Source organism: Myxine glutinosa, chromosome 6, assembly GCF_964187855.1.
Source record: "Myxine glutinosa chromosome 6, kmMyxGlut1.1, whole genome shotgun sequence".
In the NCBI taxonomy this organism is placed as follows: domain Eukaryota; kingdom Metazoa; phylum Chordata; class Myxini; order Myxiniformes; family Myxinidae; genus Myxine; species Myxine glutinosa.
This window is the reverse complement of record NC_136266.1, coordinates 95,878,756-95,894,538: the sequence shown is the minus strand read 5'-3', so window position 1 is coordinate 95,894,538 and position 15,783 is coordinate 95,878,756. Positions and strand designations below refer to the sequence as shown.

The 15,783-nt window shown below is 51.8% G+C and overlaps 2 protein-coding genes across 3 annotated transcripts in view; one reads left to right on the top strand and one right to left on the bottom strand.

The window, feature by feature from the left end:
• Window positions 1-15,783, top strand: part of LOC137430068 (acetyl-CoA carboxylase 1) — a 763,460-nt gene that overhangs the window by 285,820 nt on the left and 461,857 nt on the right. The window lies entirely within an intron of this gene.
• The window catches only part of C6H12orf43 (chromosome 6 C12orf43 homolog), a 58,664-nt gene that overhangs the window by 36,884 nt on the left and 5,997 nt on the right, over window positions 1-15,783 (bottom strand). Inside the window, exon 1 of one of the 2 annotated variants that reach the window (XM_078780155.1) lies at window positions 10,602-12,801. The exons of the other annotated variant lie outside the window; for it this stretch is intronic. Coding sequence (XP_078636281.1) covers window positions 10,602-10,891 — 290 coding nt within the window. The 5' untranslated portion in view covers window positions 10,892-12,801. Of the gene's footprint in view, window positions 1-10,601; window positions 12,802-15,783 lie in introns of those variants that run through there. 2 annotated transcript variants of the gene reach the window in all.

Below are 15,783 nucleotides of genomic sequence, written 5' to 3'. Positions count from 1 at the left end.
TCATTATGTGCGACTTTACGTCACTCCTAAGGACGTGAAAAAAATTTTTTCCTTAAAAATATATTTAAAATAAATAAAATAGTACATCAATTAATAATAAAAGAAGCTAAAAAACAATTTAAAATACAATAAAAGGCACATAAAAAATATATTAAAATGTACGTACAGTATACTGTACGTACGCGCAGCTGCTGGTTCTCATTCAAAACAGAGGCGACGTACAGTATTCCTTTACTGTGACTGTGTTAGCCATGGGTCCGAAGAAGGATAATGCTAGTGTTTCCAAGCATAATGTGGTTACGATGGAAGATAAGTTAAATCTGATTAAAAGGTATGAAAAAGGTGAAAAAGTGTCGGTGATAGCGCATAGATCTTATCGCGAATCGGAACCGCAATGCATCATGGGATCGGAAAGGGGCAATAGCGCCGCCGGCGGTCGCTGCAAGTTTTGTTCGCAAGTGTACAGCCAATATAAGTCAAGACCTACTCTCAAGTGCCTTGTTGGTATTACACCTAGCGGAACAATTTCATACATTTCCAAACCGACAGGAGGAAACACGTCGGACAAAAAAATTGCAAAGATGACGAACATTGTAGACAAGTTCCAGCACGGCGATATTTGTATGGCCGATCGAGGTTTCAACATTCAGGAACTGTTCTTGCATAAGCAGGTTGTTTCTCTTCTCCAATGGGAACCCCCCTTTCCCTCAAATATTTCTTTAAATCGCTGGATTTTAATGCCAAAAAACGCTGAATTTCTTTCACATTAGCCATCTTCCTTTCCGTAAACACAGCGTCGATCGTAGACAGACGCTTCCTCTTCTGGGTTGGTGTTTACCTTTGCCCCCTTTTCGATCCCATCATGCTTTGCGGTGGAGCGCCCTCTGTTGATATTTACCGATTTGCGATGAGGTCTATGCCTTAGGGCTGCCACTGTCGACGGTATCGACCATCATTCATGATAGGGAACGTATTCTCGCATACGTCACTGAAAAAGCACCGCCGGCTAAGACTGCTAAAATGTGTTTGTGTTCAGAAGAGACGCCATGTTTAAGGTGAATAACATAATCTTATTAATTTTATTTATTATTCTTTACAAATTCTTTATTAATTGTGTTCATTACTCATTAAAAAATATGACTAAAATGTGTTTGTAGTGTTCTTTAAGGTTTAGCGATAGTTATATACTTTCGCGAGTTATTTACTCTAGTTTTACGGTGTTTGTCTTCATTTTAAGGCTTTTTTTTTTTTTTTTTTGTATACAAGATCGAGGCTCGTGAAAGAGCAAAAAGGCATTACGCCTGGTTTACGTCAAAAACCGAGTTACGTCACGGCTTATGGAACCAATTAATGACGTAGGCCGGGGTATTACTGTGTGTGTGTGTATATATATATATATATATATATATATATATTGTTGTGGATATGAGAATGGTTTTTTTTTAAATTGTTGTTGTAAAAGGTTGTTGAAAATATCGCCCCTCCTCCCTCCGTTTGTGGTTGTATAAAGGTCAAAAGGGCGTTCCCGTAGTTAGTTCTATAAAGCATACATGAAGGACACCATAATACCCCTGTTCAGTAGTTTATTTCCTTATTATGTGTATTAGGGTAAGGCCTTGTCTTCCATTAAGATGACACTCCATTGCACCAAGTGAAATAAGATAGATTCCCTTTCATTCCCCATTCCCACTCCCAAAACTTCTACTGCCAACTACAATAGCCACCATTAAGCATGTGCTCAGCTCGGGGACGAAGGGCGTGCCCGCCCATCGTCATCAAGGGTGGAGTCAGAGGGCCTGTGCCCACCAATCAGGGCCGAAGCGAGCTCACCGAGGGGCGTGTCCTGAAGGCCGGCGGCTTGATCGCCTGAGGCGCTATAAAAGCGCGCGCGCAAGAGCCGAGTGCGTGTGGTTGAGTCGAGTACGAGAGGAGTTGAGTAAGGCATCCCTACAAGAGCAGCTTCAGCCACAGCAGCAGCAGCCACAGCAGCAGCAGCCACAGCAGCAGCAGCCACAGCAGCTTCAGCCACAGCAGCTTGGGGGTCTTGACGGCAGTTTGGAGCAGGGCCGCGAAGGAACGGCGGCTGTTAAACGAGCTGATCGATAAAGGGCGGCGGCTGCTAATCCCCGACCCGACCGTGCTGCGGGTCCAGCTGAACCTTCCTCCCCCTCCAGCCATCCACCTCCTGCCATTCCTGTCATCATTCCCCACGTGAGTCTGTCTTTTGTTTGTTCTGTCCTGGGTTAATTAAGACAGTAGGTAAGCTAGCATTGCACTGTGTCACTAATATCTTCTGTAAATTATTTTCTTATCTTTCCTTCTTCCTTGGTTTCTTTCAATCCTGTACATAGTAATAAATTATATTTGTATTCCTTACCCTTTGTCTTTCTTCTTCATCACATTCTTCGCTTTAGTCTTTTCCCCATTGAATACCTGTGGCGCGATTTTGGCCAACGTTCAGGAATCGGGTTAGACGGGGTAACTGTTAGGGCCGCGGCGCCATCCGCTCAGCAAATCAACATCTTATCCGCGGTCCGTAACAATTGGTGTCGGGAGCGGGATCGGACCCGAAGCGCGCTTAACGCGCTCAAAATTACGAGCTGCTGAAATTTGTTTTAAAGAAAAACCCGAACTTTGGAATCGCGCCATGGCTAGTCAAGGCGATCGGATGCAGGTGGGTGAGCTAGAAGAGGGGTTAGGGGTAACTCAGGACCACAGGGAGGAAAGGGAGGAGAGCAATGAGGGGGTGGTTGAGGAGGTGTCAGGCACGCAAAATGGCGTCCTCACGCACGTGGTTGTAGAGGCACAAAATGGCGGCTCGCACGTGGTTGGGGCAGCCGCGCCCGCAGCACCGGTGAATTTGGACCTCTTTATGATACAAATAAGGGCGCTCATGGTCCAGACAAGTGAAGACCTGAGGAATGACTTGGGAAACCAAATTGTAGGAATGGGAAACCAACTTGTGGGATTGAGGGCTGATAGTGAGCGATTGGGGGGCCAAATGGGGGCAATGAGGGACGAAGCGAGGGGTACCAGTGCCCAAATTGGGAAGATAGACAGCAAATTTGAGGGGTTAGACAATAATTTTAAGGGATTAGACAATAAATTTGAGGGGTTAGACAACGGGATAAAAGAGGTAAAGAATGGGTTAACGGGGCTAGAAGATAGGATGGAAGACAAATTGCGGGCAATAGGGGAGCAATCTGCCCGGGAAATTAAACAAATGGGAGAACAGATAGAGGAGGTGAAAATCGGGTTAGGCGCTAAATTGGATGCTCAGAGGGATGAATTGGGACAGATGAGGGTGGCATCTACAAAAGAGAGGGAGGAGAGGGAGGAGAGGGAGAGGGAGGAGAGGGAGGAGAGGGAGGAGAGGGAAGAGAGGGAAGAGAGGGAGGAGAGGGAGGAGAGGGAGGAGAGGGAGGAGAGGGAGGAGATACGACGAGGTGTAAGCGAGGAGGTCTCGGGGGTACGCGAGGAGGTAAAGCGAGGTGAGAAGCGTATGGAGAAAGAGGTGAGGAATAATACGGCTAAGTTACAAGGGGGCATAGAGGACTTGATGCAGGAGGTGGAACAGCTGACGGTGGGACAGACGGAGTTAGTGGAGCAGGTCCAAAGGAACACTGTGGTACTAGGAGGGTTAAAGGTGACACAAAAAGACATCAGAGACGACTTGATAGCGACGAAGAGGCAATGTCAGATGGTACGTGAGGGACTGACAACGAGGTTGGACGAGGTGACAGAAGTAATGGAGACAAAGGACCGGGAGGTGAGGACGCACATAGAAACGGTCAAGGTAGCCTTAGAGGACGAAATTGAGGAGACGCACCGGGAAATAAAAGAGGTGAAGGAAAAATTAGAGGAGGTGGAAGAAGGGGTGATTGAAATTAAGAAGAGACGAAGGGAAGCTGAGAAAGAGATAAAGGAGGAAGTAATGGAATTGGTACGAGGTCTGTGCTCGAATCATGATGATGTGCTCGCTAACCAAATAAAGAGTTTGCAGGTGGCGAAGGAGGTACGGAGACGAGGTGCCAAGGTGAGTGGCGATATACGTGGAAATGTACATGATGTGAGGAAAGCTTCAGTCGGCTTGGGGGTTGATGTGGACCCGGGTGTTCGTGAGAGGCCGTTGAAGTGTGCGACAGGTACGGTGTGCGAAAGAGGAGGTGTGCGAGAATGTCCGACTCTGGGGTGTGTGAGGAAAAAGTGCGCGCCAAGGAGTGAGTGTGCTGTCGAGAGTGAGTTGGTCGTAGCGCGTGTGCGGGGGGGCACATGGAAGCGCGTCGTAGGGAGTGTTACAGGGGATGTAACGGAAGCATGCACACCTGTGGCGAGTGTTACGGAGGAAGTAACGGGAGAGTGTGTGCAAGAGGATGCGCGAGAAAGGTGTGTAACGGATGGGTGTGTCAGGAAAGAGTGCGCTGTCAAAAGTACGAGAGTGTGTACACCTGTGGTGAGTGTTACGGAGGGTGTAACGGGAGAGTGTGCGCAAGAGGATGCACGAGAAAAGTGTGTAACGGACGGGTGCATGAGGAAAGAGTGCGCTGTCAAGAGTAAGGGAGAATGCACACCTGTGCTGAGTGTAACGGGAGAGTGTGCGCGAGAAAGGTGTGTAACGGACGGGTGCATGAGTAAAGAGTGCGCTGTCAAGAGTAAGGGAGAATGCACACCTGTGGTGAGTGTAACGGGAGAGTGTGCGCGAGAAAGGTGTGTAACGGACGGGTGCATGAGTACAGAGTGCGCTGTCAAAAGTAAGGGTGAATGCGCGACCGAGTGTGGTGGTAAAAGTAGTAAGAGTGAAACGGAGCGTGAGTTGGTGGTGGCAGGTGAGAGAGGATGTACACCTGGAATGGAAGGATGCACACCTGGAATTGTAGAGCGCGTATGGGAATGCACGCTGGAGTTGGTAGTGAGGCACGTGGTTGGGTGTGCAAGTGAGAGCACACCTGTGGTTGTCACAGAGGAGGTGACCAAGGAGGGGGCGCGAAGAGGTGTGTTGGTGAGGTGTGCGAACGACGAGTGTGTGCAAAGGTGTGCGGTGGTCAGGTGTGTGACCAAGTCTGTAAGCGGATTGAGTGTACCTGGGTGTGTAAGAGAAGGTGCAATGACGAGGAGCATGGGAACGGCTGGATGTATGAGCAAGGAACGGGCTGCGGGGTGGAAGCATGCGAATGGAGCATCGACGCTAACCGGGTTAGCGGTTAGAACGACGTTTAGCCGAATCGGGCCCTCGGTGCGTGCCGGGCTTCGCGTGCCGCGAGGACCCGCGGGGATCCAAACCACGGCGGTTTCGAAAGATCCGCCGTACGCGATCCACGCTGGGCCTCGCTCGGAACGGCTGCGTCCGTGCTCCACTAGGCGGAGCGGGCAGCCCGATAGGAAGGGTCGTCATGGCGACCCCTTTTTGTTGAGGCGTTCCGGCAGGTCGAGATCGGGCCATTGGACGGCTCTGTGCCGAGATGGTGCGTGGGATCTCAGCCCGGGTAAGCGTCCTTCCCTGCACCGAATGCGGGACGTATCCAGCCGTCGGCACCAAGCAACCTGCATTCATTGCTTGGCTTTACGAAGCCGAGCTTTGGAAATGAATTGGCGCACCGAGAGGCACTAGTGAGTAGACGTGTAACAAGGATAGTGTTTTGGACCCGAAATTAGAAAAACAAAATTTGATGATTGGCAAAGGATTGGCAGAGTGATGATTGGCAGAGAATTGGTCGTGATTGGCAAATTTTTGATTGGCTGGAATTTGGTGTGCAAAATTGATAGTGAGAGATACCCGATGTGATGGGATGGCAACTCTGCCATCTCTCACAAAGGGGGCAAAGGAGCACTAGTTTATGGGGTTCATGGCAGTGAAAACTAGCCCGGGAGGGTTAGGATATAATGATAGGGATCTAGAGAAGATGAACTTAGGTAACGTTAAGGTTAGGTAGTGACAATGATACCTGTAGTGGGGACGCAGGTAGATTAGTGTGGATGATAATGACGTGGTATGTGCTTAGTTTAAAGGGGAGACGGGGAGCACTAAGTTAGCAGGGCAACAGGTAGATTAGATGATGCCGTGTGTATGGTTAAAAGGTGTGATTGCACAGGTGTGCAACTGGACAGGTGGATGGAGCAGTGTATGAGGGAGTGATGGTGATGTGTGTTGTGTTGACCAAATGGTCCAGGAAGGAAGGAGGGTGCAGGTGGCACCAGGTGTGATTGCACAGGTGTGCAACGACAGGTGTATGGAGAATGGTTGTATGGAATAAATGGTATGGAGTATATAGAGTATTGGAATGGATGGTCGTGGAGTGAGTATGGGGGAAACTGTGGAGTGGAGTGGATGGTGCGAAGGTGTGAATGGGGGAAGGATGGACCCCCATCACGAATACCCGGGGAGGGTAGTGTAAGTGTTAGGTAGAGGGTACAAGTAAATTGTGGTTGGATATTGGCATCTGTGGTGCGAGGTGAAAGAATGGTATTTGGATGGGTGCATTAGTGTTGTGGAAATGGCTGGGCGTGTAGCCTGTTAGTGTGTGTAGTTGGTTTGGGCACTCCACCACTGTGAGGATGTCGGCCAGGTGAGGCCGCAGGTGGCGCTCTGGGAGCCGGTAGAGTTGTTGTGGATGGGGCCCGAGGATCCGGAGGACGGACCCGGGTAGCCCAGTGCCAGAGGGCACCGAGGGGTGACAGAGCCAGGAGGGGCCTTCCCCAATTAGATAGGTTAGGGTGAGGAGCTAGGTAAGCTCGGGTGGCAACTGCAGTGGTGGAGGTGTGCAGGTGGGTAGACCTGCTGGGAGAGCTACACGACCCAGCCCGGAAATTGTGCAAGGGCACCGGGAGATGAATCGGGGGAGTGAGACCCCAAATTGAGAAGCACCACAGTTTGGTCAATGGGAATTGGTTTTTAGAACCCATAGTGTAAGTTGGCCAATGGATTGGCAGGGAAAGACCCCGGGTAGTGTAAAGTGTGTTAATGTCATTTAGAGGATAGTTAGGATGGAAATCTCCTCGCACCATCAACATCCACTCACCTGAGGTGACGTAACTCCACACCATGCCATGTTTTATTATTTATATTGTGCAGATGTTTGGAATGTGAGATGCATCATGACGTGGGTGTGACATTGTGCTTTGTTGTTCCATCTCTTCCTCCTTATGAGGATTGATGATGAATTGGGTGATGGCAAATTTTGATTAGTGGGATTGTGGTGACGAATTTGGTATAGGGGAAATATGGGGAAGACGTGACAGTAGTGACGAATTTGTAAAGGTGTAGATTTTGTAAATATGGGGTAAGGGCAAGGGTAGAGTAGGTGACAGGGGGGGGGGGGGTGACGTACGGTAGGGACGAGCTTTTCTTACTACGCTCTCCGTACGCACTTCGCCTTGCATTGCCTTGTTTGATGTGTACCCTTGAGACCTTACCCCTCGCTCATCTGTCTTTTCCCCCCTTTGTCTTCCACATGAGGACCTGTGCGCCACTGGGCGCCGAGGGGAGCGTGCGTGAGTCCGCCATTGGGCGCCCGAAACTCCCGGAACCACAGCTGTCTGCATCGATGCACCACTTTATGGACCACATGTCTGTGGCCGAGCACCACTTATGGACCCCATGGGTTGGGGCAAGGCCCCTCTGCTGGAACTGGCCATGAAGGCCCGAGATCTTGCTGGCGGACCTTGGCCACAGGGCATCTATGCCCCACAGGTGAACCACACTAGTCAGCCCTGTGGGCCATAAATAAATAAAATAAAAATGGACACGTTTTGTGCAAATTTTATTGCAAATAGGCCGCCAGCAAAGAAGATGACAACAACTGGAAGAGAGCATTAGCCAGCAGAGGGAGCCGAAGAGCAAGAGACCACCAGCAGGGTTAGGGGTTGTTTGGTTATTTTTATTCATGAACTATGATGACTGTGCACCCATTGGTGCTTGAGGGTGTTTTGGTGCGTTTATGGGTGCTTTCATGTTCCCTGGTTGTTGTTGGTGTTGCCTGGCAGGGTGGCAACCCTGGTGTTGGGCTAGCGGCTAGGGTGCCGGCTTAGGATCCCAGGATCCTGGGTTCGAATCCCGGTCGATCGCTGAATTAACGCCAGGGGGGTTGACTCAGCCTGTCATCCTTCCGAGGTCGGCTAATTGAGTACCAGTTCACTGGTACTCTTTCCCCTCGGGTCTTCATGTCCACGAGGCCGAGTCGCCACTTCCGCAGCTAGCGTGGAAAAGGGTATCAGGTCGATGCCACACGTACCTTTGACCCACGCTGCCACGAAAACGGGGACCGGATCTCGCACAAGCCATGCTAATCGAATACGCCCGAGCGGTGTGCGTATCACGTGACTCATGCCGTTACCTTTTATTGAACCCGATTCGAGCGGTTCTGTTCGTGCAATGCTAGGCCAATTGTGAAATGACGAGAACGATCAAATAAGAGGAAGAACACGGTTTATTTACAGCTATACAGGTGAAGAGAGACAGAGCATATGCTTAAGCAGTCTTAACTTATTCCCAGACAAAGGGCCCACTCACTCACGCGGGGGAAAAGGAGGAAGAACAGGTTCGCGTGCTAAACGCGCCTTGACGTCGGTCGCTCCCGGACAGCTCGCTCGGCGTGGCCCTCTGGTGGTCACGGCACGTATGCAGGGAGCCCAGTTAGGAGGGTCGTCGGCGTAGGTGGCTCCGGGATGGATCGTCTCCACACCGCGCGATTAATACAGGCAGCAGAGTGCAGGGCACAGGGCACGGGGAATTCGTGTACAGCGGCTATAACAAGCGACTCAATCCACTCACGGTGGGACAACAGTTCTGACAACTCTCTGATTCTGATCCAGGGGCGACTCTCTCTCCTTGTCTCGTCTCACTTGTTCTGGCGCGGGGGGGCTCGGGGCAGGGTTTTATACAGCCCCTCCCCGGTCCTACCCGAATGTTCCAAGCCCCTCCTCTCACCGCCGTTGTGAGCCACTCCCCTCGAGCTCAGATTGGCGGCTCGCTGCTTACCGGCCACTCCCCCTGCATCTCCTCCCTTCGGCCTTGCCAGACTTGTTCAGGCCGAGCACATGGCATTCCAGCCCAAATCTAGGCCTACACTTACTGGCCTGCTCAACGCAAAACTAACACAGGAAAGGACTATGCTTACATTTACTAAGAGATAACTGAACTACAGCGAGGCTACATGTTGTGGTGCGTCTTCCTACGCATCTTGACGTGGGCAATTCTTTATTCTCACGTCAAGGGGGAGGGGGGGAGGGGTCATTCTTTATTCACAAAACCGTAACAATATATATATATTGTTACTGATCTCACAGTCAGCCCCTTTTCCCCTTACCAAGGGGGAATTAATCCCCTTGTCTGCGACTGACCGACGTGAGTCCTGAAGCTGCCCAGCTCCCCCCAGAGAGGCAGGTGAGCAACCTCGTTCGAGACCGCGGACAAGATGTTAATTTGCCGAGCGGATTAGCAGCCGTGGCTCGAACCATTAACAGAAACTAGACCCGATTCTTATGCGTTGGCAAAATCGTGCCACAGGTATTCAATGATGGCAAAGACAAGGACGAACGGATGTGAAGGAAAGAAGGCAAGGTAGGAAGAACAGGATTTATTATTATTTACACAAGACTAAAGGAAGAAAAGCAATCAAAGTAATATACAGGAAAATGGAAGGATCAGAAGGACACAGAGCAATTATAAACTTACCTATACAGTCTTTCTTATTCCCAGGGACAACACGAAGGACAGACGACAATCAGACTTACACGGGGAATGAAGCAGGAATGAATGGCAGGAGGTGGATGGCTGGACGGACAAGAAGGTGGGGTCACAGGGCGGGAAGGATGCGGGCCCGGTTGGTGTGGTGACGCGGCTCGAGGTGAGCAGCCGCCGACCCTCCTCAAGCGTGTTCGCACGGCGGCGTTGCTTCGCGGCTGCAACTGCCGTCAAAGCTCAAAGCTGCCGTGGTCAAAACTGCGGTGGTCTCAAAGCTGCGGTAGTCTCAAAGCTGCGGTGGTCTCAAAGCTGCGGTGGTCTCAAAGCTGCGGTGGTCTCAAAGCTGCGGTGGTCTCAAAGCTGCAGTGGTCTCAAAGCTGCGGTGGTCTCAAAGCTGCGGTGGTCTCAAAGCTGCAGTGGATTCCGCTGCGGTGGACTCCTTACTCATCTGCTCGTGGGGCTTCCTCGGTCATCTGCTTCGGTCATCTCCTTCCTCACTCGTCTCTGGTGGGGGCGTCGCGCCGTGGGTTATATAGCCACGCCCTACCAAGCCATGACCACACCTTACCAAGCCGTGCCCACCGAGTCCTGGTTGGGCGCAAGGGCTTCCTGGCTCCACCTCCTGAAGGGGGGGGGGGGGGGGAAGACAGCCTGCACTGCATCGACACACCAGCACCAATAATGAGCACCAAAACACCAAAGCACCATAAAGCACCAGAGTGCACAGTCACCATAGTTAAAAACAAACAAACAAACAAAAAACTGATGCTGGTCTTCCTCTTCGGCTCCCTCTGCTGGCCGTTGTTCTTCCAGATGTTGTCAACTTGTTCTTCTTACTGGCGGCCTATTTGGTGGATATAAAAAGCACAGAACGTGTCCATTTTTATTTATGGCCCACAGGGGCCGACTATGGGTGGTTCACCTGTGGGCTTGGTGCCACCTCACCGGGTCCGCAAGCAAGATCTTGGGCCATTGTGGCCGGTCCCAGCAGAGGGGCCATGCCCCAACCTGTGGGGTCCATGAGTGGTGCTCAGCCACAGACATGTGGTCCATAAGTGGTGCGTGGATGCAGGCAGCTGGTTGCGAGGATTCGGGCACACAATGGCGAACTCCCGCACGCTCCCCTCCGTGCCCAGAGAGCACGATCCTCGGGTTGGGGAAGGAAGACAGAGAAGACAGGTGAGTGAGGGGTAAGGGCGCAAGGGTACACATCAAACAAGGCAATGCAGAATGAGGGGCGCATGGGAGCGAGCTGAGAAAGTTTCGTCCCGACGTACGCCCCCCACGTGACCTACACTGCCCCCCCTTGCCCCTCCCCGTATTTACAAAAACCTACACATTTACAAATCCGTCACTACGTCTCGTCCTCCCTATATTTCCCCTATACCAAATTCGTCACAATCCCACTAATCCAAATTTGCCATCACCAATTCATCATCAATCCTCATAAGGAGGGTGAGATGGAACATCAGCACAATGTCACACCCACGTCATGATGCGTCTCACATTCCAAACATTTGCACAAAAAAAAACAATAACAATGGCATGGTGTGGCGTTCTGTCACCTCAGGTGAGTGGATGTAGATGGTGCGAGGAGATTTCAATCCTATCTACCTTCTAAATGACTTTAACACACTTTACACTACCCGGGGTCTTTCCCTGCCAATCCATTGGCCATCTTACTCTATGCGGTTTTAAGAACCAAATTCCCATTGACCAAACTGTGGTGCTTCCTCAATTTGGGGTCTCACTCCCCCGATTAAACTCCCTGTGCCTTTGCACAATTTCAGGACTGGGTCATATGGCTCTCCCAGCAGGTCTACCCACCTGCACACCTCCACCACTGCAGTTGCCTCCGAGCTTACCTGCTCCTTACCCTAACCTATCTACCTTGGGAAGGCCCTCTGGCGCTCTCCCCTCTCAGTGCCCTCTCTGGCACTGGGCTACCCGGGTCCGTCCTCCGGATCCTCGGGCCCCATCCACAACTCTAACGGCTCCCAGAGCCCACCTGCGGCCTCACCTGGCCAACATCCTAACAGTGGCGGAGTGCCCATTTAACTACACACACTAACAGGCCACACGTCCAGCCATTTCCACGACACTAATGCACCCATCCAAACACCATTCTTCCACACGCACCACAGATGCCAATATCCAACCACAATTTACCTACTCCTTCTACCTAACTCTTAAACTACCCTCCCTGGGTATTCATGATGGGGTCCATCCTCCCCATCCACTCCCTTCGCACCAACCACTCCACTCCACATTTTCCACCATACTCACTCCACACCATCCATTCCATACTCCATATATTCCAGACCGTTTATTTCATACAACCATGTTCACCTGTATTTGCACACCTGTGCCATCACACCTGGTGCCACCTGCACCCTCCTTCCTCCCAGGCTTCTTCAATCATTCAATACAATGCACAACCACAATTGTTCCTCATGCACTGCTCCATACACTTCCACGCTCAATACAATCCACAATCACCATTACACTTTTCACAATACACTTCCGAATACACTTTCAACACTCACACGGCATCATCTGATCTAACTACTCCCCTCTGAAACTCGCGCTTCCCAGTCGCCCCTTTAAACTAAGCACATCCCACGTCGTTATCATCCATTCTAACCTCCCTATGTCCCCGACTACCTGTCCAAAGTCGCTACTTACCTCTACCGTTACCTATGGTCATCTCTAGGTCCCTATCATTTTATCCTAACCCTCCCTGGCTAGGTTTTCACCGCCAAACCCCATAAAACTATAGCTCATGTGCCCCCTCTTTTGTGAGGGATGGCAGAGTTGCCATCCCACCACGTCGGGCATCTTCCACTATAAATTCTGCTCATCAAATTCCAGCCAATCAAAAATTTGCCAATCATCTGCCAATCAGTTTACCAATCATCAATTTCGGATCCAAAACACTATCATCATCACAGTCCGCTATCTCTGAGCCTCGGTGCGTCATTACATCATTAAAACTCGGCTTCGCAAAGCCGAGCAATGAATTCGGGTGGTTTGGTCGCCTGCAGGTTGAATCCGTCCGGCATTCGGTTCAGGGGAGGCGGTTTGGTCGGGCCGAGATTCCACGCACCATCTCGGTGCGGAACCTTCTGGTCCCCGGCCCGAACGCCGCCCCCGCCACCAGGGGGCACCGTTCCGCTTCCTCCTACCCGCTCTCGAACCGGACCGGTCGCTTTGCCCGGCAAAGCCCGGACTCGACCGTGCGGGGCGGGGCCAGGCCCGAATCGGCAACGACGCTTCGAAAAGAAGCGACGCAGCACCGACCCGCGCATCCAACAAAGCGCACCGCGCCCCGCGTGCTCGCCTCAGCTATCCGTCGCCCTAAACGCTGCTCCAGTCCACGTCGATGCCTTACTCGCATGCTCACACGCACACGCGACCCTTTTCACACTCACCAAACCCGCCGTTCCAACGCCGCCCGTACATTCCACACACTCCGTCCATTCCACCACCGCACTCCCTGTTACACACCACACCTCTCGCGCACCCTCTTGCGCACACTCGTCGTTCGCACACTTTGTTCCACACCTCTCCTCTGTAACACTCACCATGGGCGTGCACTCTTGCATCCACCCACTCACGCGCTTCAATGGTCTCTCCCACACCCGCGCCACAACCAACTCAGGTGTGCTTTCTCGCACATTCTCGCCGTCCATTCCAGGTGTGCATTCTCGCACCCGCTCCTCTACCAACTCACTCTCCGGGTCACTCTCACCCTCGCACGTACACTCCGTATCGCTCTCACTCTCTGTGTCACACTCCGTACACTCCGCCGTGCATTCCCGCTCGCACTCGGTTTTACTCCCACACTTTATAACACACCCACTCGCCGACGCACACTTTTTCCTCCCAAGCACGCCATTTCCACTCACACCACTCCCAACAGGCCTTCCACAAACGCCCGGGTGCCATATCGACCCCAATCGCGCGACAATTCTCTTCGCGCCAAACACTTTGCCGAAAAACCTCTTAGCACCATATACAGCCCGTCTCACCTTTGGGATCCTTTTCTCCACGCGCACCTGCAAATCTTTATAAGGATTAGCAAGTACGGCATCAGGATGTGAATTCAGACTTTGTACATTATCCATTCCTCCCTGCCACGAGTGCTTTTCTAAGCCCCCGGTCTCTCCAATTTCAATTCCCACTACTTTTTCTTTACTCACCTCGACGACCGCTGGCTGTATTAAAATTCCCTCTACCTCAGCGGTCGCCGGCTTTTCCATACCCCGGGCCGCGATCTCTATACCCGTCATTTTACCCGCGCTTTTCTCCACTTCGCTCAACCAGCGCTTCTCGACCCGCTTTACCTCGTCGTGCACCCGTGGGACCTGCTCGCCCAACCTGCGGTCTCTGTCCCTCTCCGCTTCCCTTACTTCATATGCGGCCTGCCCCCTCGCCTATTTATTTGGCTTGGCCAATTATGCCCCCCAGTTTGTCCCCTACTCCTCCCACTTTGCTGTTTAATCCCTCACATTTATTGTCTAAACCTTCAAATTTGGCTCCTAGCCCCCCCGATTCGATTTCCCATATTACTTAACCCGTCTCTCAATTGCTCACTGGTACCCCTCGCTTCGTCCCTCATTGCTCCCATTTGGCCTCCCAATTTCTCACTATCAGCCCTCAATCCCACAAGTTGGTTTCCCATTTCCATTTGGATGACTGCCTGCAGCTGCTTCATGAGGGCTTGCATGTCTATCCCTCCCACCTGCGCCGCGGGCGCGGCTACCGCGGTCACGTGCGAGGCGCTATTTTGTGCACCTGAAACCTCGTGCGCGAGGGCGCCATCTTGTGCACCTCATACCCCCGCAACCACATCTTCATTGCTCTCCTCCTCTCTCTCCCCCATATACATTTCCCTGGGGTCCTGGGTCGACTCTACCCCCCCTTCTAACTCACCCACCGGCATCCGGTCGCCTTGACTATCCATGGCACGATTTTAAATTTGGATGTGTTTAATAAAATTTTGGCCACTCGTAATTTGAGTGCGCTAAGCGCACTTCAGGTCCGAATCTCGCTCCTGACACCATTTGTTACAGATCTGGGACGACGGCTCTCCCGTTAGCAAGGGGGGTTAACCCCTTGTCCATTATACTGGCCGTTGCCGATCCTGGGGGTCTGTGACGTCACTGGTGGTCAGCCACGAACAGGGTAATCGGGCCAGAGACCCCAAAAAAAGACCCCCCGAATACCTGCTCACCGTGACCTCCCAACCAGCGAGGAGACAGCCCCACCCGAGTTGCGACGGTAATGGACACGCCGAGCGAAGCGAGTCATGACCCAGGCCGTTAACAATTACTAACCCGATTATAGCGGTTTTAATTGTGCCACGTAGACCAATGGAAAGAAAAGACTAAAGCAACTGGATGGAGACAAAACCAAAGCTTGGAGAAAGAGCACACATTTATTATAACAACCACCAGAGGAAAAGAAAGATCAAAGCTGTACAAAGGTAGAAGGATGTAAAAAGAACACAGGGCAGCCTTATCTATACAGTCTTACTTATACCCAGGACAGAACAAACAAAGACAGACTCACACGGGGATGATGACAGGAATCGCAGGAGAAGGTCCGTTCAGCTGGCAAAGGCGGCCGGTTCGGCTCGTTCAGCCGTCGAGGTTCCATTCCGACCTCGCGTCGTTGGTTTAAAGCGAACCCGACAACCACTGGGACAGATATTGCCGCGTCGACGCCACGACCCTCTCTCTCTCTCTGTCAGTAATAATGGGATTTCCTCTCTCAGGCAAGGCACGATCTCTCGCGTCGGGCAACCCTCTTTTGCTGCGCACTCGTCGCCTCTGCTGGTCTCAACGGCTCGTCTCCTCCCATCTCTTCTTGTGCGATCCTCGAACGCATATATTAAGTGGGGTCGTGACACGCCCTCGGCCGTTTGGGTCCCGCCCACGTGCTCTGTTTGTAGCCTTATTTGGTAAAGGAGCTGAACAGCTCCGCCCTTGTGGCGAGCCACAGTCACGCCTCTTCTCGGCGACCCCGCCTTCTTGTCCAATACAGAGCACGGAGCACATGTTCAAAATGGCGGCAAACGCAGCTTTCAAACCAAGGCCAGT